General features: G+C 36.0%; 1 protein-coding gene across 2 annotated transcripts in view; it reads right to left on the bottom strand.

The window, feature by feature from the left end:
- Positions 1-17172, bottom strand: part of GLRA3 (glycine receptor, alpha 3) — a 206236-nt gene that overhangs the window by 11574 nt on the left and 177490 nt on the right. Inside the window, exons 8-9 of one of the 2 annotated variants that reach the window (XM_011968674.1) lie at positions 4155-4298; positions 1840-1884 (exon numbers count right to left, since the gene is read on the bottom strand). In XM_011968674.1, coding sequence (XP_011824064.1) covers positions 1840-1884; positions 4155-4298 — 189 coding nt within the window. The remainder of the gene's footprint in view (positions 1-1839; positions 1885-4154; positions 4299-17172) is intronic. The other variant, XM_011968675.1, reaches the window with a different exon arrangement.

The following is a 17172-nucleotide window of genomic DNA, read 5'->3' as shown; positions in this document are numbered from 1 at the left end:
AAACTTGTGTTCTTTCAGAATAGACGCAGGATTCTCTGGTACCTTCACAGAGGAAAAAGTAAGTTTAAAAAAGCTGTATACAATGCTGAGGTCAATGCTGAGCCTAGTTAAAACTTTCCTAGGAACAATAATTGCATTAATGTAAGGTCCCCTGTTGTGGCAAACTTTCTACAGTGAGACTATTTTATTTACTTTGCCTGTTCTGCCAAATTAGAGTACTGAAGAAAATCCATGTAAACCAGTACTCATGACAATAAAGGGCATAATACAAACATTGAGACTCATTTTGATTCTGTTTATTTCAAAATTTAGATTACTCATACTGTTTCTAAGCAAAATACATAGTTTTAAAGGACAAATTTGATCAGCTCAGAGCATTGTTAGTTTACGGAAATAGTTTTCAAAAAGTCAAAGAAACCAATCACCCCCAAATTTGCCAAATGCTTGAAATATTTTAAACACAAAGGGGATGTATATACTTTCTCATGACTATATCTGTGTTATCATATTGTTTCTTCTATAAAAATAAAAATGTATTGACTTTCCATACAATAAGCCTGTTTTTTCATTAGAGTTTTCATAAAGTAATATTTAATTAAATAGATACCTTTCATTCTATAGTTTCTATAAACATTAACTGTTTAGCTACTAGAGATATAATTATGTTGGTCTTCCAAAGAAAGATTAGAGAGTCTGCTATATAGTCTAATACCCACTTGTTTCTATAAATATATATTGCAAACACTATATCTAATTATGTAAATTCCATGCCATGAAAAATTTACAGTTAAGATAATCAAGTAAAAGCAAGTGGATCATGTGAAATTTTCTTTCAGGGATGAAAAACAAAGGGAGAAGTGGGATGCTGGGAAATAAGATGTAAATTTTAGTAGCAAAAGGACAATTGCTAAGTGATTACATATTATAAGAGAACTTAGCAAGTACTTTAAAATAATACCAGATCTAGACAATCTGTTATGAGGTTGAGATTACTGCAAGAATTATTTAACATTATGTCTCTTGCAGGGATGCTTACTTGCAATGTACAGTAGAATCATCTGGTAGCTACTTTTAGATATAATTTACCCCAGAAATTAAGTTTAGTAGACAGAACTATTTGTGTGTGATTTCCCAGGCTAAATTCTTGGCTTCAATAGATTTCTATGTAATTACTGTATACTATATTATGAACCCCCAAGTCAAACCACGTATGGACCAAAACTATCTATTTTATATTGCTTTCCTAATATTTAGTCATTATACTTGGACATGTGCCTCTGTGAACTCTTTTTATTTGACAATTTCAAAGGATGCTGCTATCAAAACTAAATTGTTCACTTGCTATAAGTAACCTCAGCATATTTTAACATTTAGAATGGATTCTAAAGATACACAGAAGGCACAAAGCATTTTGTTGCCTTATTTTGAGGTCTCTTGTGCAGCTGCTTTTAGAATTTGTTTGTATAAATAAATTTTCCATTTATTTTCAACTAATTTTGTACAAGTATCTGAGTGTTTCTTCTATGATGATTATTACAAGATATATGTGACATTTCTCTTTAACATATATTTTTAAATCATTTTGACCAATCAAATAGCTCTGTTAAAAAAATGTAGGGTAATATTTAAATAACCTTTTATGGATGAGAGAAGACAAGAATGAAGTTTTTAGAAAAAGAAAATAACCTTCTTAGCTGAAGGAGGATGGTGTTTGCTCCGCTTTCAATACAAAAGGGGCTACGTTTCCCCACCAAACACTGCCTTGGTAGTGCAGAATATGCTGTCTGCTTTTTACTGATGACCACATTCCTCTATTTAGAGTTAAGAAAGTCAATTTACCATATCTGAGAAACGGTAAAACTTCTCCAATGCAAAAGCTTCTGTCTGTGGGAAGGTAAAGTGGACCAAGAGGAATTGAGAAACCAGAGAATCAATTCATATATGATTAAATATAATTACACAATTGGTTGTAATTGCATATACCATTTGAACAGACCTAGGTAGCAATTAATAGATTTTCACATATGCAAAGTATCTATCCCAACATATAAACTGAATTTTAAAAAACTCTTTTTTTCATTAAATCAAAATTACATTTAATTACATTTGCTCCCTGAATATATCAAGTAGTTATCAGAAAAAAATAAGATATGACTGTTTTTGCATTTCTGCATTTTCCCAGAGTACCAGTCACTGGAGAAAATGAATGCTTCCCTCTTTCTATGAGCTAAAGAGGAAGGAACATCAAATATTTTTATTTCACTTTTACATGTGGTAAAACTGAGTAAAGAGGCACTTTGGTAAAAATAATTTTTTTAAAAGAAGGATCCAGAATTGAGCATACAAACTTGTCATCTAATACTTTGTCTACTGGATATTGTGATTATTGAATGTGTGGTGGATGTAGGATATGTCTGAGCTTTCACACTTTACCCATTTGGACACCGGATGCATAAAACTTCTCTTTTCCAGAATTTACAGGACCTGCTTGATACATTCTAAATTGTATAAGGAGAAGGAAAAAGGTAAGGAAATGGAAAATCAAAATGACAAAAAGCAAATCATAATGATAGGGAACATGCATATTGCTTTACTTCTAATTAATGATACTAAAAGGGAAAGTGGTCTTTATCAGTCACTAATACCAAAGAAAGACCAGAGCCTCATCCCCGTGATACAGCATTTGTACTGTCATTGTTGTTCAACCGGTGCCAGTTATTATGAAAGAAAACATGAGAAAGTAGGATGTGGAGAGGGAGAGAGAAGAGGAAGAAAAAGAGATAAAGGCAGAATGAGCAGAAATGAGAAAATATAACAGACCAGTAGACCAGGGTGAGGTGAGGGAAGAAGATAAAGTTAATCTCCCCATTACAGTATGTTTCAGTGTACAAAAGATATGCTTCTGTTTTCATAAAAATTTGATTAAACACAAGTCTTAGCACTGTTTTTTGTTCATGTATTACTGAATCTCTGATGCTGAATGCTGATGTTCTTTCCATGCTGCTGTGAATTGTGTGTTTATTGGAGCAGTGATGCTTTTTGGAGGGTCAATTAGAAATGATAAGTAAGTTACTGCTTTAGAATATGTCTAATACTAAGTAGACTCAAACACTGAGACGTCAAAGCTTTTTAAACAAGTGTAATAAATACATAAATTGCAGTATAATTTATAAACCATAAAGAATCCTTAAAAAGTTAAATCTTTACATACTTAAAAATGCACACTATGTGAACTATACTATTATCATTAAGGTTTATGTTTTGACTTAAATATGCCAGGATATTGGATCCTTGCCACAATTACACAAAACTTTGATATTACTGTCCATTGCTTTAAGAGACCATTTACTTTTAAAATGTCTGTTGGCACATTCACATTAGAAGTAAATGCATAGATCTGCTGTTGATAGAGGATCTCTCTTACAGAAAAGGAAAGCGGATTGGTCAAAACCACGTGCATGTCAAGGGAGATGCCATTACAGTTCTGCATAGAGGAAAAACTTCATTTAGGACATCCAAATCCAATTAGGCGTTTACTTCTGAAACTGGCTATGGTCTCTTCATGATGTTCTAAGTTTCTTCCTGGTTTCATCATTTATCAGATAGTAGCCAGGAAACAACAGGACTTTCTTGTGTTTCCCACAGGGTTTCAAAAGAAATGTCTTTAGTTCATGAAAATATGCATTAAAAAGAGACCACAGAGTTTTTCATGTATTTATCATCATGGTATTAGTAAATAAGTAATATTTGATGAAAATAATGAAATGAATTAGCTCTGACAAAAGAACTTTAATAATTACATTTGATGACTTACGTCAAGTGAAACCATTAGAAATGCTCTAACATTGAAAGTAAGAAATGATATAATTCATTAATTAAAATAAAAAAGGGTCGTTCCAGGAAGCACATTAAAAAGAAGCTGATGTAGGTCTCATGTCACCAGATATGCTGTTTAAAGTAGAGCTAAGTGTCATCATTTTCTCCCTGAAGTTATTTTTGACATTTTTAGTTTGGATTGGAAAAAAAATGAAAGGAATATTATATTATTTCATCCCCAGTCCCAATTGCCTCTCTTTTCATCTCTATTAAATACAACAAATTCACTTTCCAGTGAAAACTGGATGCTGCCAAACCCAAAACATTTCATCACTTACCTTATTCTTTCTCTTTCGTCGAAATCTCAGAAGTTCTTTGTGTTGTCTTGATACAAAATTTACAGCTGCATACTCCAGAAGTGCTGAAAACACAAAAAGGAGGCATACTGCCATCCAAATATCAATAGCTTTGACATATGAAACCTAGCCGAGAGAGAAAGAGAGAGCAAGCAAATTCACTTAGATTGTTACTTCCTTTGAGAACAAAACTGAGTTTTTCTGATTCTGAATTATGTCATTCATATAGAAGTATTGAAAAATAAAGAAAATGACAATTTTTTCTTGAAGTTTTCAGATAGCCTTTTTTGTAAATTTTATGTATTAGTTATGAGTATTCTGTTGTTTTTTTTTTTCAAATTTAGGCAATAGCCCAAACACCATGAAAGGAAAAGTAAGATGAAATATAACTTTACCTTCAGAACAGTACAGTGCTTAAAAAGTGTGAACGTTGAAATATAGATAATGCTGTTGGCTTTTTAGTTCCACATTTTCATCAATATTTTTAAAAAGTTTAAAACTGTATTTATTAATTCTGTTAAGATATTTTTCTTTCATTGCATTTATAAATAATATATGGTTATTTGTTACATATTTTGAAATATTTTTAACTTTTATAAAGACAAGTTATAAGAGGCCAGGTGCGATGGCTCACACCTGTAATCCTAGCACTTTGGGAGGCCAAGGCGGGTGGATCACCTGAGGTCAAGAGTTTGAGACCAGCCTAGCCAACATTGTGAAACCCCATCTGTTTTAAAAATACAAAAATTGGCTGGGTGTAGTGGCGGGCGCCTATAATCCCAGCTACTTGGGAGGCTGAGGCAGGAGAATCACTTGAACTCAGAGGGCAGAGGTTGCAGTGAGCCAAGATCACGCCACTTCACTCCAGCTGGAGCGAAAGAGTAGAATTCTGTCTCAAAAAAAAAAAAAAAAAAAAAAGAATAGTAAAAAGCACTATCAGCTTCTTCAGTTGTTACTACATTTACTTCTCCACTTTACATTTATTGTTGTGTGTGTATGTATATATATTATTTTGTGTGTGTGTGTATATATATACACGTATATATTCCTTCAAACTATTTGAGTGTAATTTGTAGACATAACACCATACACTCAACAAAATCAGAAATTTAACATTTATAACATTGATAAAATCCTACCACCTAATCCTTAAATCCCTCCCATTTCACCAATTGTCTCAAGAATACCCTTTTTTATTTAAAAAACAAACTTTTTTGTTATTTTTTTTCAAGCACAGGATTTAATCCAGGATCACGTGCTGCATTTTGTTGTCATATCTCTTTAGTTTTCAGTGTGGGACATTATCTGTCTCTCCTTGCTTTTTTTGTGGCATTGTTACTTTTGATGAGTACAGGCCAGTTATTTTCTAAAGTTTGCCTGATGTTTCCTCATTTACATTCAGATGATGGATTTTTAGTAGGGATTCCTAACGAGTGATTCCCTGTTCTCCACAGTGCATCATATCAGGAGGTACACAATGCTGATCAATTGATGAAGGTAATGTGTGCCATGTTGCTCTATTGCAAAATTGCGAATCTTCCCATGCATGGAATATTTTGAAATTATATAAGTATTCTATTACTCTTTAAATCTTCACACACTAGATTTAGCATATGTTGATGATTTTTGGCTGAAGCAATTATTACAATGATGGTTACTCAGTGGTGATTTTCTAATTTCCTTATTCATCTACATTTATCAATTCACATTCAACTGTGAGAAAAATCCCTGTCTCTACATTTATCTGTTTATTCCTTTATTTATATGTGTATAAACTTATGGATAACTATTTTCTTCCAAGTGATGTAATACATTAACATCATTATTTATTTTGATTCTCACATTATCCCAGATTGGGCCATTAGGAGCCCCTAGATGTTAGCACATATATCATTTTGACAAGTCTCCCTCATTATTTGAGCATTTCCTCACTTTCTGGCACAAGACACTCCAGATGCATCTTGTACTTTTCCTATTCTGGTCTTTGAGTCAGCCCTTTCTCTAAGGAACTCTTCTGTAGTGAAGAGTGGCTTTTAGAAACCAAGATCTGGGCACTGGGTGTACTCACATCTCCCTTAGGAGTATCGTTTCTAGGCCCTCACAGTGGACAGAGCTATCAGTCTCACACATACACATATATTCGCGCGCGCGCGTGCACACACACACACACACACACACACAAAATGTAGCAACTGTATACATTTCTTTATCATCTTTCTCTCTCTATCTCTCTATCCATCTATCCATCAAACACGAGCTTCCATTAGTATCTCTAAATCTAACTCAACACCACAGCATTCCCTGTAGCCTATACCCTTTCTATATATGCAAAATTTTTCTCTAAAAGTGGGAAACTTGACTCCCATTATCCTCAACATGTATTTGATCATTCACCATGTATGTGACTAACATCTCAATTCTGCCAACCATCTTTTCAGCCTCAGCACCTTAATATAATGGTAAAACCAGATACTGTGATCATTCAGTTGATTTTTGGTTCTTATGAAGGTACTTTTTGTGTGCAGATAGTTGTTCCATTTGGCATTCCTGTAGGGGGGATTATGGCTGGAGGCTTCTATTTGACCACCATTTGCCCCATTTGGCTCCTTGCCCCTGGTCACATCCCGCAATGGCCCCACTGGCCTTGATCCTAACTATCTATTTATCATGCTCCATAGGTTCTCGTAATCTGATAGCATCCTTGATCCTGGCTCCACCAGCCCCAGCTACCATCGTTGATTCTGACACTTGCTCAGGTATGGCCTTACAGTCTCACTGTGTCTTGTCACCTCAAAGGTAGAGAAGGGAAGAGAAGGATAAGAAAAAGCGCAACAAAGAGACAACTTTTGAAAATGAACACAAAGGGAAGAGACAGGAAGAGAAGAGTAGAAAGAAAAGCTAGGTCCGTATTTTTTAGAAATAGACTTATACAGGCCTAAGTCCCTTAGAAAAAGTAATTCGGTAACCTTTAAGCAACTGCTTTCATACTTCTCTCAGTTTAATTTGGCAGTGATTTCAGGTTGTAGCTGACCTCGTATCTTTGTATATGTCCATTGCTCAAGGTTGAAAATTTGCTTGAGTATTAGGAAATTACTCAATTAAGGAACTCAATTAGCATTCTACTGTAAGAAAAATCACTGTCTTCTACATTTATCTGTTTATTCATTTGTTTATGTATATGTGTATAAACTTATGGATAACTATTTTCTTCCAAGTGATGTAATACATTAACATCATTATTTTGATGCTACTGTAAGGAAATTTTCTACTCTAAGGAAATTAAGGAAGCGTATCTTGCAAGCAGTGTCAGCAAAAACATACCTTTTGTGGAGTGAGCATGAGATAATTCATTTTATTTCATACTTTATATGGCCAATTAGATGCGTAAAATGCTGTCATTTGCCAAGTATTGGAAATAAAAATGAGAGATACTTTTGTTTATAAAAGGTAAGATGTTTTTCCACCTTTCATTGGAAATGGACAGTTAGCTACAAGTCTGTTTCCTTGCTATGAAAACAAATATCCTTACTTCTAAGAAGATGTGGATCTGGGAGAACAGAATGCCAGGCTGGGTTCAAGCTAATTTGCCCTACTTCTTTGGACCCAGTGTATAATTATCTTAAGAATCAACACCCTACATTTTGAGATTTTGAGGGCTAGCATGTCTTTGTGCTGTTTATATCTTCCGTATTCTTTCCTCTTTCATCTTCAATATTTAGTGTAGCTATTTTTATGAAACGTTAGGCCGTGGGAATTTTGGACAGATTTAGATAGTAGTTTTAAACGATAAGTGGCTCAACATTTGGGGGAAAGTTAGAGTGGCAGGAACGATAAATAAAGTAAGAAAAAAAGCTCTTTCCCATCTTTCCCAGCAGGTTCTTCAGGTCTCAGGCTAGACTTTGCCCAAATCTAGTTCAGAATCCCATGGTACCTGTGCTGACTTGCTGTGTTACCCTAACACATTGCACTGGAATTGTGATTCCTTGTTTTTCTTTTTTTTTTTTTTTTCCTGTTTGTACTGTGAACTCTTTGAGGGCAGATGACATCTCTGTTTTGGTCACCATCACATCAGCGTGTGTCACGTGTACATATTTGCTGAGTCAATGGACAGATAAATGAAGGCATTAAATGGTAAAACACAGGCGTGGGGGCAGAAACTGAATCATAGATGACATATGGAAATTCACTTTCTGGAGCAACACTTTCTTAATACCTCCAATTGGGTTGATTTTCTTTTTGAAAGAGTTCATTTCTTGACACTCGGAAGAGTGTCAACTTACAAACGAAGCATTTCAACAAGGAAGCACTCTGCATCTCCTCCTGCACTTAAGTGTGACTTCTACTGGTCAGCACCATCTCCACTGGGCAAAGAGCAGTGCATCTCACTTTATTCCAGTGCTGTGTCAAATGCCCATCTGTTTGCAAGTATAGATGTAAATTTCATAAATTCTGTAATTTGGCCAGAAATTTCTGGCTGCTTCCAAATATATACAGTCCTGGAACAAGTAATATGGCTTTCAAAGATGCTGTCTCAAGCTACATTATTCCTGAACAAATATGACTCATAAAGTATGTGTGCATTTTTGAGCGTTCTGAATCCATAATGACATGAACCACAGAAATTACCTCAGAAATATAATTTCCAAATTAATTCAATGAGCGTTTTCAGTGACAACAAATACATCGAAACGTCATTTGTGCCTGCCAGGGCTCTGCTAATTGTGAACAGCTTATAAGCATTGAGCCTAAAGGCCTACTTTCCTCATCATCTCTTCGACCCCCTTCACCAATTTCAAGTCTGTTTCTCCTCCTCCATTCCAGCTTCCCCGCCAAGGACAGCAAACACAGGACGTGGGAAGTTTGGAACTTTGGGGATAGTAACTTTAAAATAAAGACAGCAGTTCTTACTTCAAAGCATTCACAGCATACTCATGACATACAGCACATTCCCCATGGATTCAGATTCATTACCTTCTTTCCTCCCCCTCCTGCATGCCGCCCTGTTAGGCAGTATCATTCCAATCTTGACCACCTTCCCAAAAGACCCATTGTCCACTGGAACCCTAGTTCTATTTTCCGGAAGAATCTCTCCTCGGTATCACTCTTCAAATACAAGTGTCTATGGAAATAAAACCTAAAGGTCGACTAATGAGGTGCACTGGTCAGGGGACCTTTGTCATGGAAACCACTCCCAACCCATCCTGCAGAAGAATGCTTCCCTTTCAAGGATTGCTCTTTCCATGGCTTCTGTGACCTGCATTCTCTGGGTTTCCCTCCCTTTACTCCACCCCATCGGTTTTCTGGATTATCTTTCTTTTCTTGAGCTTCTTAGGGAGATGGCCTTGGTCCTCTTCTATTCTCATTGGGACATGACCCACTAATCCATCTTATCTATCCCTATGGATTCAATTCCTCTTCTGTGCTTATGATCCCCAAACCTCTATTTCCTGACTAGATCCCCCTTTATCCAGGTTCTTCCTTCATGGCACTCTGACTGTCTCCCACACCTCAAACTTAATTTGACTAAAAAGGAGTTAAGAATCTCTACCAGACTACACCCTCCCCCACCAAAAACAAAAAACAAACAAACAAACAAAATCCAGCAAATATGCACAGCTCCCCTCTCTTCTCATTAAGAGACTCTACTCGCAGTTGTTCACCCCCAAATCTAAGAGACTTCTCACTCTCTCTTTTCAAAGATGCAGCCCTGTTAATTATCTTTGCTTTCCATTTCTCAAGTTTATCAATTTCTGTCCTTCCTGATACTGCCATCACACTGATCGAAGCCACAGCGTGTCCTAGTCCCTCAGCTCTACCCTTGCCACAAGAGTTGCTGATTTTCATATGCAAATCTGATTGCATTGCTTTAGGCTTACAATTCTTCATTTGCTGTCTGTTAATTTAATGTTCAAAATCTGTTTTGTAGGGTATAAAGCCCTTCATAATTAGCCTTTCATAATAATTCATATTAACCCTTCACATAAAGCCTAGCTTTCATTTTTGTTTTTTATTCAACATTTACTGAATGCCAATGATGAACCCAAGTTCTGTTGTTAGGTGTTATAGGTATAGAGATGAGAAAGACAGACAAGCTCTATTATTAATGGAGCTTATACTCAAGTTAGAAAAACATACAATAAAAGCAAACACATATATAAGATAATTTAAGAGAAATGTAAAGAAAATGTTGGAGGGTAAAGATATGAAGGACTGGGAGAAGGGGGCTATGTTAGATGGCAGTGGCCAGGGAAGACCACACTGTGGAAGGAATAATTACCACCTTATGCCAGTTTCTTACTTGCTTATTATGTAGTAGCTACATTTCCCTTCTTTTAGTTTTTGAAAGCCTGAAAGCAATTGACAAACTCCACTCTGCCTCAGCTGTTTTGTATTTACTTTTATTTGTTTTTTAGTTTTTTGCTATTGCTTTTGACTTGGAACCCTCCTTCTTTGGGTAATGGATGTTCATTCTGCATGTCTCAGCTTGCAAGCTACTTCCTCAGGGAAACTATCCTCAAATGCCCAGGCCACAATAATGCTTCTCGGCATCCCACTTCTACTTTTTTCATAGGTCACTCATTACAACTGTAATTATATTTATTTTTGTGGTAGGTCCTGTAAGATGTCTGTGGCTAGCACCACTTGAATGCCCCCCCCATCAGTTAATTACACTATCCTGCAATTTTTAAATGCTTTCCATTTTCCAAAAACTTTGGTTAGAAGGATGCAAAAATTAGTATGTCCATGAAGATTTGAAGATGAGATGTCTATACTAATATGTTAACAAAATATGTATTGATAGCAAATACCAAATAACTCCATTGTATCGCTGATTTTGTCTCAGTGTGCTGACATTATCCACTTATGTATCTTCTGCTTTTAGGCTATTACATTCCATGAGCTAAGACAAAGGCCAGACCTTACTCATTTTTGTATCTCTAGGATGCAGCACAGGGTTATTTATGGTAAAGTCTCTCAGTTAGGTTGACTCCTGTGTATTGACTTGTAATCACTGGCCATTTATTATTAGAAACATAAATATATTAACTAATATGCCAGGAGATGTTCTTAATACAGTAGTGTCCATACAGTAACACTGAAACCTCACAACAATAGAGGCAATCATCCCTATTTTAAAGATGAGGAAACAGCTGTAGTGAAATTACTTGCTTAAGGCCACATGGCTACCAAGTAGCAAAACTAGGATTTGAATGTAACTCACACGGTTCTGGAGCCCACGAACTTAACTACTATTCTATATCACATAGTTATTAGGCTGCTTCTGTTTAAGACACCACTGCAAATCAACAACTGTAAACACTGTAAATTGGAATTCCTCTCTGTATCTTAAAATTCCAGGCTTTTTAAATTTCATCTGATATTTAAGAGTAATGTCGGTGCACAAAATACATACTGTAAGATCCTCCATATTTGCTAGCTTTGATCCTAAAATCTGACAGTCAACTTCCTAGTAGACGATTTATAAAAAGAAATGGTCATTATATTTAGTAGATGAAAACAACCTAGTTGCTCAGGTGAAGCAAAACTATTAAGATAAGAGAAGTGTTTTATCCTTTGAAATACCATGTGTGTCCCCCAGCAGTATTAAATATACTAAAGTTGTTTATGAGCCAGGAGCCAGGAGACTATTGTCTACTTGCCATGTAGCAATCCAGGAAGAGATCAGCTTGATAAATGATCAACTGAGTAACCAAGCTAGGTTATTGCAAGGCCTAGCCTTTTTCATTCTAAAAAAAGTTTTATAATTTAGGGAAAGTAATATAAGCACCATATGTTCTGTAGATTTCTTATATTTTTTCACAAGAAATTATGCAGTTTTTCTTTCTTGTAAAATTTTCATTAGAAATAGAGAAAGCCTGCCTCTTGCATCTCAAGTAAGAAATATATAGATATATCTATATATCTATATCTATATCTATATCTATAAAAATTGGATTTTATTGCTGTCAGTCATCTTGGTTATTAAACAGGGAATCAAGTCACTTTTTTTTTTTTGGCCCTGAGAAGCAGTCATGTTCAGGGAGCTTGCCTAACCATGAGATTTCTCTGTATCTACCCCTCCAGTGACATGAGGAGTTTGGCATAGGGAGGATTCAAGCTAGGACACAAAGCAATTGTCAAATAACCACAAAATTTCTCTGGCTTGAAGAAACAGAGGTTTATTTGGCTCTCATATTCCATGTCTACTTTGAGTTGAATGCTGACCCTGGAGTGGTGTTGTCATTGCTATCCTCACTTGTAACACAGCAGTGGAGGAAAACCAAGTCGCTGGTGGTTCTCACATTTGGTCACAAATGTTCCAGACTGGTAGTGGAACAGGTTGCTTCTGCTCAAAGTTCATTAGCCAGAAGTACTCACAGTCAACCCTGATCACAAGAGCACTAGGAGATGTAATCCTACCACATGCCTAGAGGGGAAAGTAGCCTTGGTGGCACAGAGCATTATGCTAACTCCAGAGAAACTCAGGTAGGGGCGATTTCTATTTGTCCTTCTGAAACAAGAATCCTCATAAGTACAGAATTAAGGAACATGTGGATTATGATTTGATCACTGTGATATCTTGAATAGCACATAAAGGCAGCTTTGTTAAAGAGAAAAACTCACTGCTTATAGAAAGAAGCTGTCAATTAATTAGGGTATGACAAAGCATAAGAAATTTCCCCTGATTTTCAGCCAAAAATTTTCTAAAACAATAGTGTCAGGTCCAAATTCAGCAATATGAATTGTAAGGAGGTACAAAAAAGTAGAGTCCAGGTGGTGCTTTGAAGCACTTAACCTAAGACAGATAATCAATTCTCTAGATGCAGAGAGTAAAGAGAGGCAGTCTGCAAGCCAAATTTATGTATGAGAATAAGTTTGTTTGGGCTGCACAATATCTGAAAAAAGAAAAAGAATATGCTTCTAAGCATGGAAAGCTCATCATCAGTTAACCATACTGCTCATCCCTCCACCCCTCATTAATTATACCAGACCACTTTGTTCATTGATTTGTGCATCTGACCCCTGAAGTCATTTGACTTTGTGCTCTCTGATCCTGATAATGGTTTGGATCTGTATCCCCACCCATATCTTATGTTGAATCATAATCCCTAGTGTTGGAGGTGGGGCCTGGTGGGAGGTAATTCCATTACGGGAGTGGTTTCTAATGGTTTAGCACCGTCCCTCTAGTGCTGCCTTGTGACAGAGTTCTCATGAGAACTGGTTGTTTAAAAGTGTGTGGCACCTTCCCTTTCAATCTTCTTCCTCCTGCTCCAGCCACATAAGAAGTGCTTCCTTCCCCTTCACATTCCACTATGATTGTAAGTTTCCTGAGGCCCCCCAGAGGCAGAAGCCTGTGTAGCCTGTAGAATCGTGAGCCAATTAATCCTCTTCTCTTTATAAATTACCCAGTCTCAGGTAATTCTTTATAGCAATGTGAAAATGGACTTAAACAAGTCCAGAGAAATAGATGGCTTGTGTATTTCTCACGTAATCCTTCATAAATAAGTTTACTTTTGCACCAACTTTTGATAGGATTATTGAATAGCAATAATTTTGGATCATATTCCTTAACAAGTACATTGAGTGAACTGTATTATCTATGGCAGTATATGCTGTGGTTGAGAGGCCTGCCAAGGTGTGTACCTTTACCTCAGTCCACATGGAGGTGGTCAAAAGGATTTTCCTGTGACCAATAAATTCCTGCTACAGCCTATAGACAACAATATATTAATGGGCAAAGATACTTTGATGTGGCTAGCTAAATTATAACCCAGATGACTATTAATCAATGGATTCTAGAAATGGAAATTTAAATGTATTTATAAATAGCATAGTTTAAACTTAAGAAAAAGAAATTGATTAAATCAGAACCTGGAGTTTGAATCACAAAATCTCATCTACACCTACATGTAGGAACTCTATAAGGTAAATTTCCAGGGATCCTTTAGAGAGGTAGTTTGTCAATTCTCTTCTCAATCCAAACTTGCTTTTTATTTGAGGAAAAGGTATAATAAAACATGGTAGTGTATGCTTTTGATGAGCTAAAATAGCCCTTTGAATAGGGTAATTTGTTTTTCTTTTAATAACATTCAATCCTGGTGGATTGCCCTAGTTCCTCAGAAATGTCAAGTAAACTGTGATGAATAATTTTGGCTGTGCAATGGGCAAGTGACAGAAGCCAACAGATAAATGCTTTTTCTCTGGATAAGCTGAAAATGTCTCTGCTTGTGTTATGCCTTGTTTTCCGAGGTTTTAATTTCAGATCTCATTGACTATTCATTTAATCATTCATTTTTAAAATACAAATTTGTAGTACCCTTAATCCTACATTTCTCCTTAGTGCAAGAACCTGCATAAGAATTTTACATTTGGTAACAGGAAAAAGTAATATTAATCTCAAAAGCATTTCAAACTTCATTAAGACCTAAAGCCGGAGATCAAGGAATCTGAACCAAAGGAAATAATAAATAATGTTTTAAAAACAGGTGTTGAAGTGGAATGAAGCTGATACTGAAAAGGCAAGAAGAGGTAACTTGAGGACTACTTTCCCGGAGAACGAATAACTAAGCAATGAAACATACAGCCCAGGATATTGTGTTTCGATATTCTAACATTTATCATCCTGGAGGGTGACTCACAACAGTACTGCTGGTGGAACGTTCATGATGATTATCATACTCATAACCCTTAGTAAATGAATGATGCTTCTAACACAATATTTATTTTTCACATAAGGGATTTTTGTTTTGTTTTGTTTTTGTGAAAGGATTTTGCTCTGTCACCCAGGCTGAAGTGCAGTGGTGCAGTCATAACTCACAGCAGTCTCGAGGTCCTGGGCTCAAGCAATTCTCCTGCCTCAGCCTCCCAAGTAGCTAGGACTATAGGTGTTTGTTACCACACTTTGCTAATTGAAAAAAAATGTGAAGACAGAGTCTCACCATGTTGCTCAGGCTAGCCTTGAACTCCTGGCCTCAAGCGATCCTCCCACCTCAGCCTCCCAAAGTGCTGGGATTACATGTGTGAGGCACTCATGCAATGGTTTTTACTTCATGAGATAAAATATAACAGAGAGTCACATAATAACAGAACTTCATTGTTTCCAAAGAGGTAAATTTAACCAATACTTCAGTCACCAGACAAAGAAAGTACAACCAAAAAAGCTAAAGAATTTTGAAAAGTCACAGTTATCTCTGACTCCTACTTCAGTAACTGGAGTTTTACCATCATTTTTTCTGTAGTATGTAGCTCTTTTTCTTATGTTTAACACTTAGGAGAAATTGTCAAACCTAGATGTCACTGAAAATGCTGTATGCTGCATATACACCATGGAATACTATGCAGCCATAAAAAAGGATGAGTTCATGTCCTTTGTAAGGACATGGATGCAGCTGGAAACCATCATTCTCAGCGAACTATTGCAAGAACAGAAAACCAAATACAGCATGTTCTCACTCATAGGTGGGAATTGAACAATAAGATCACTTGGACACAGGAAGGGGAACATCACACAATGGGTCCTATTGTGGGGAGTGGGGAGAGGGGAGGGATAGCATTAGGAGATATACCTAATGTAAATGATGAGTTAATGGGTGCAGCACACCAACATGGCACATGTACACATATGTAACAAATCTGCACATTGTGCACATGTACCCTAGAACTTAAAGTATAATTAAAAAAAAAAAAAACAAGAAAATGCTGCATGCTGTTAGACTTCCTGGCATTTCTTAATATATTACCTTTTTTTTTTTTTTAGAACAACTCAGGTTAAATCATATTTGTGATCTCTCTCTTCTGCATTTTTGTAGTGAAGGTTTTGTGTTTCTATAACATCATTTTTTATGGTAATCATATACATTCCTATTCCCTTTTCCTCTGGAGTTCAAGAGCTTCATTTAAAACTTCAAGTAGGTATCCTGAAGACAGATAAAGCCTGTAAAGGTGTTTGTTTTACACTGATTTTGGGGCAACGTGTTTTCTTTCACTGGCGAGGTGGTAGTTTTACATCCACGTTTGTCTTTTGGGGGCTCATGGCATGATTCTAGCATATATATGAATGTGGTGGATGACTTTATTTATGTAAAGTAGTCTCCACATTGAATACATATCTTTGTTTTTAAACTTAGTTTGATGTCAAAGCTGTGGTATTATGCCATTTTAAAAAGGTTTAAAGTTTATGATTTGATCATATACTTTTCCCTAGTTGTTCTATCAGATTTAAGAATTGATGTAGTAACCCCGTCTCTATCTCAAGTACAGAGAAAATGCTTGATAATCATTAATCTTTCAGCTTGATGGAATCTAATAATTCTAGCAAAGTAGGTCCTAAGTAGGTCCTTGATGGAATCTAATAAGTCTAGTAAAGGAGGTCCTAAGATGAAATGTAGAACTAGAGATATCCATCAATCTCTATCCTTCTTATCATAGAACTCACCCATTTTTTAGGACTTTTTTATTTACAAAAGGGATAATTTTTTTTATCAGTAATAAAATTGGACGGTATTCATATACATTATATCTTGTGATAAGGGTATGACTAAATAATTATTTCATTTTCTGGGCATTTTTTCTTTTTTTTCCATTTTCCTAAATGAATGTATATGGAATTATATTAGTTACTATGATCCATGAACATTTAAAAAATTTAGTTGAATATATTGCTTACATCAAGCATTGTATCATAAAGCTAAATTTATTACACATTCTGTCATAGTAATAAATTTAAAATGAACCCACTTGGATCATGTTTGTACTGAACTTGATGGAAGTAATATTGATTAGATACGTTTTCAGCAAATATTAAAATGTTATATTTAAATGGTTTAGCCGGGCGCGGTGGCTCAAGCCTGTAATCCCAGCACTTTGGGAGGCCGAGACGGGTGGATCACGGGGTCAGGAGATCAAGACCATCCTGGCTAACACGGTGAAACCCCGTCTCTACTAAAAAATGCAAAAAACTAGCTGGGCGAGGTGGCGGGCACCTGTAGTCCCAGCTACT

This window comes from Mandrillus leucophaeus, unplaced genomic scaffold (assembly GCF_000951045.1).
Source record: "Mandrillus leucophaeus isolate KB7577 unplaced genomic scaffold, Mleu.le_1.0 Scaffold856, whole genome shotgun sequence".
NCBI lineage: Eukaryota > Metazoa > Chordata > Mammalia > Primates > Cercopithecidae > Mandrillus > Mandrillus leucophaeus.
Note: the sequence above shows the minus strand (reverse complement) of the source record. Positions and strands in the feature narration are given on the sequence as shown.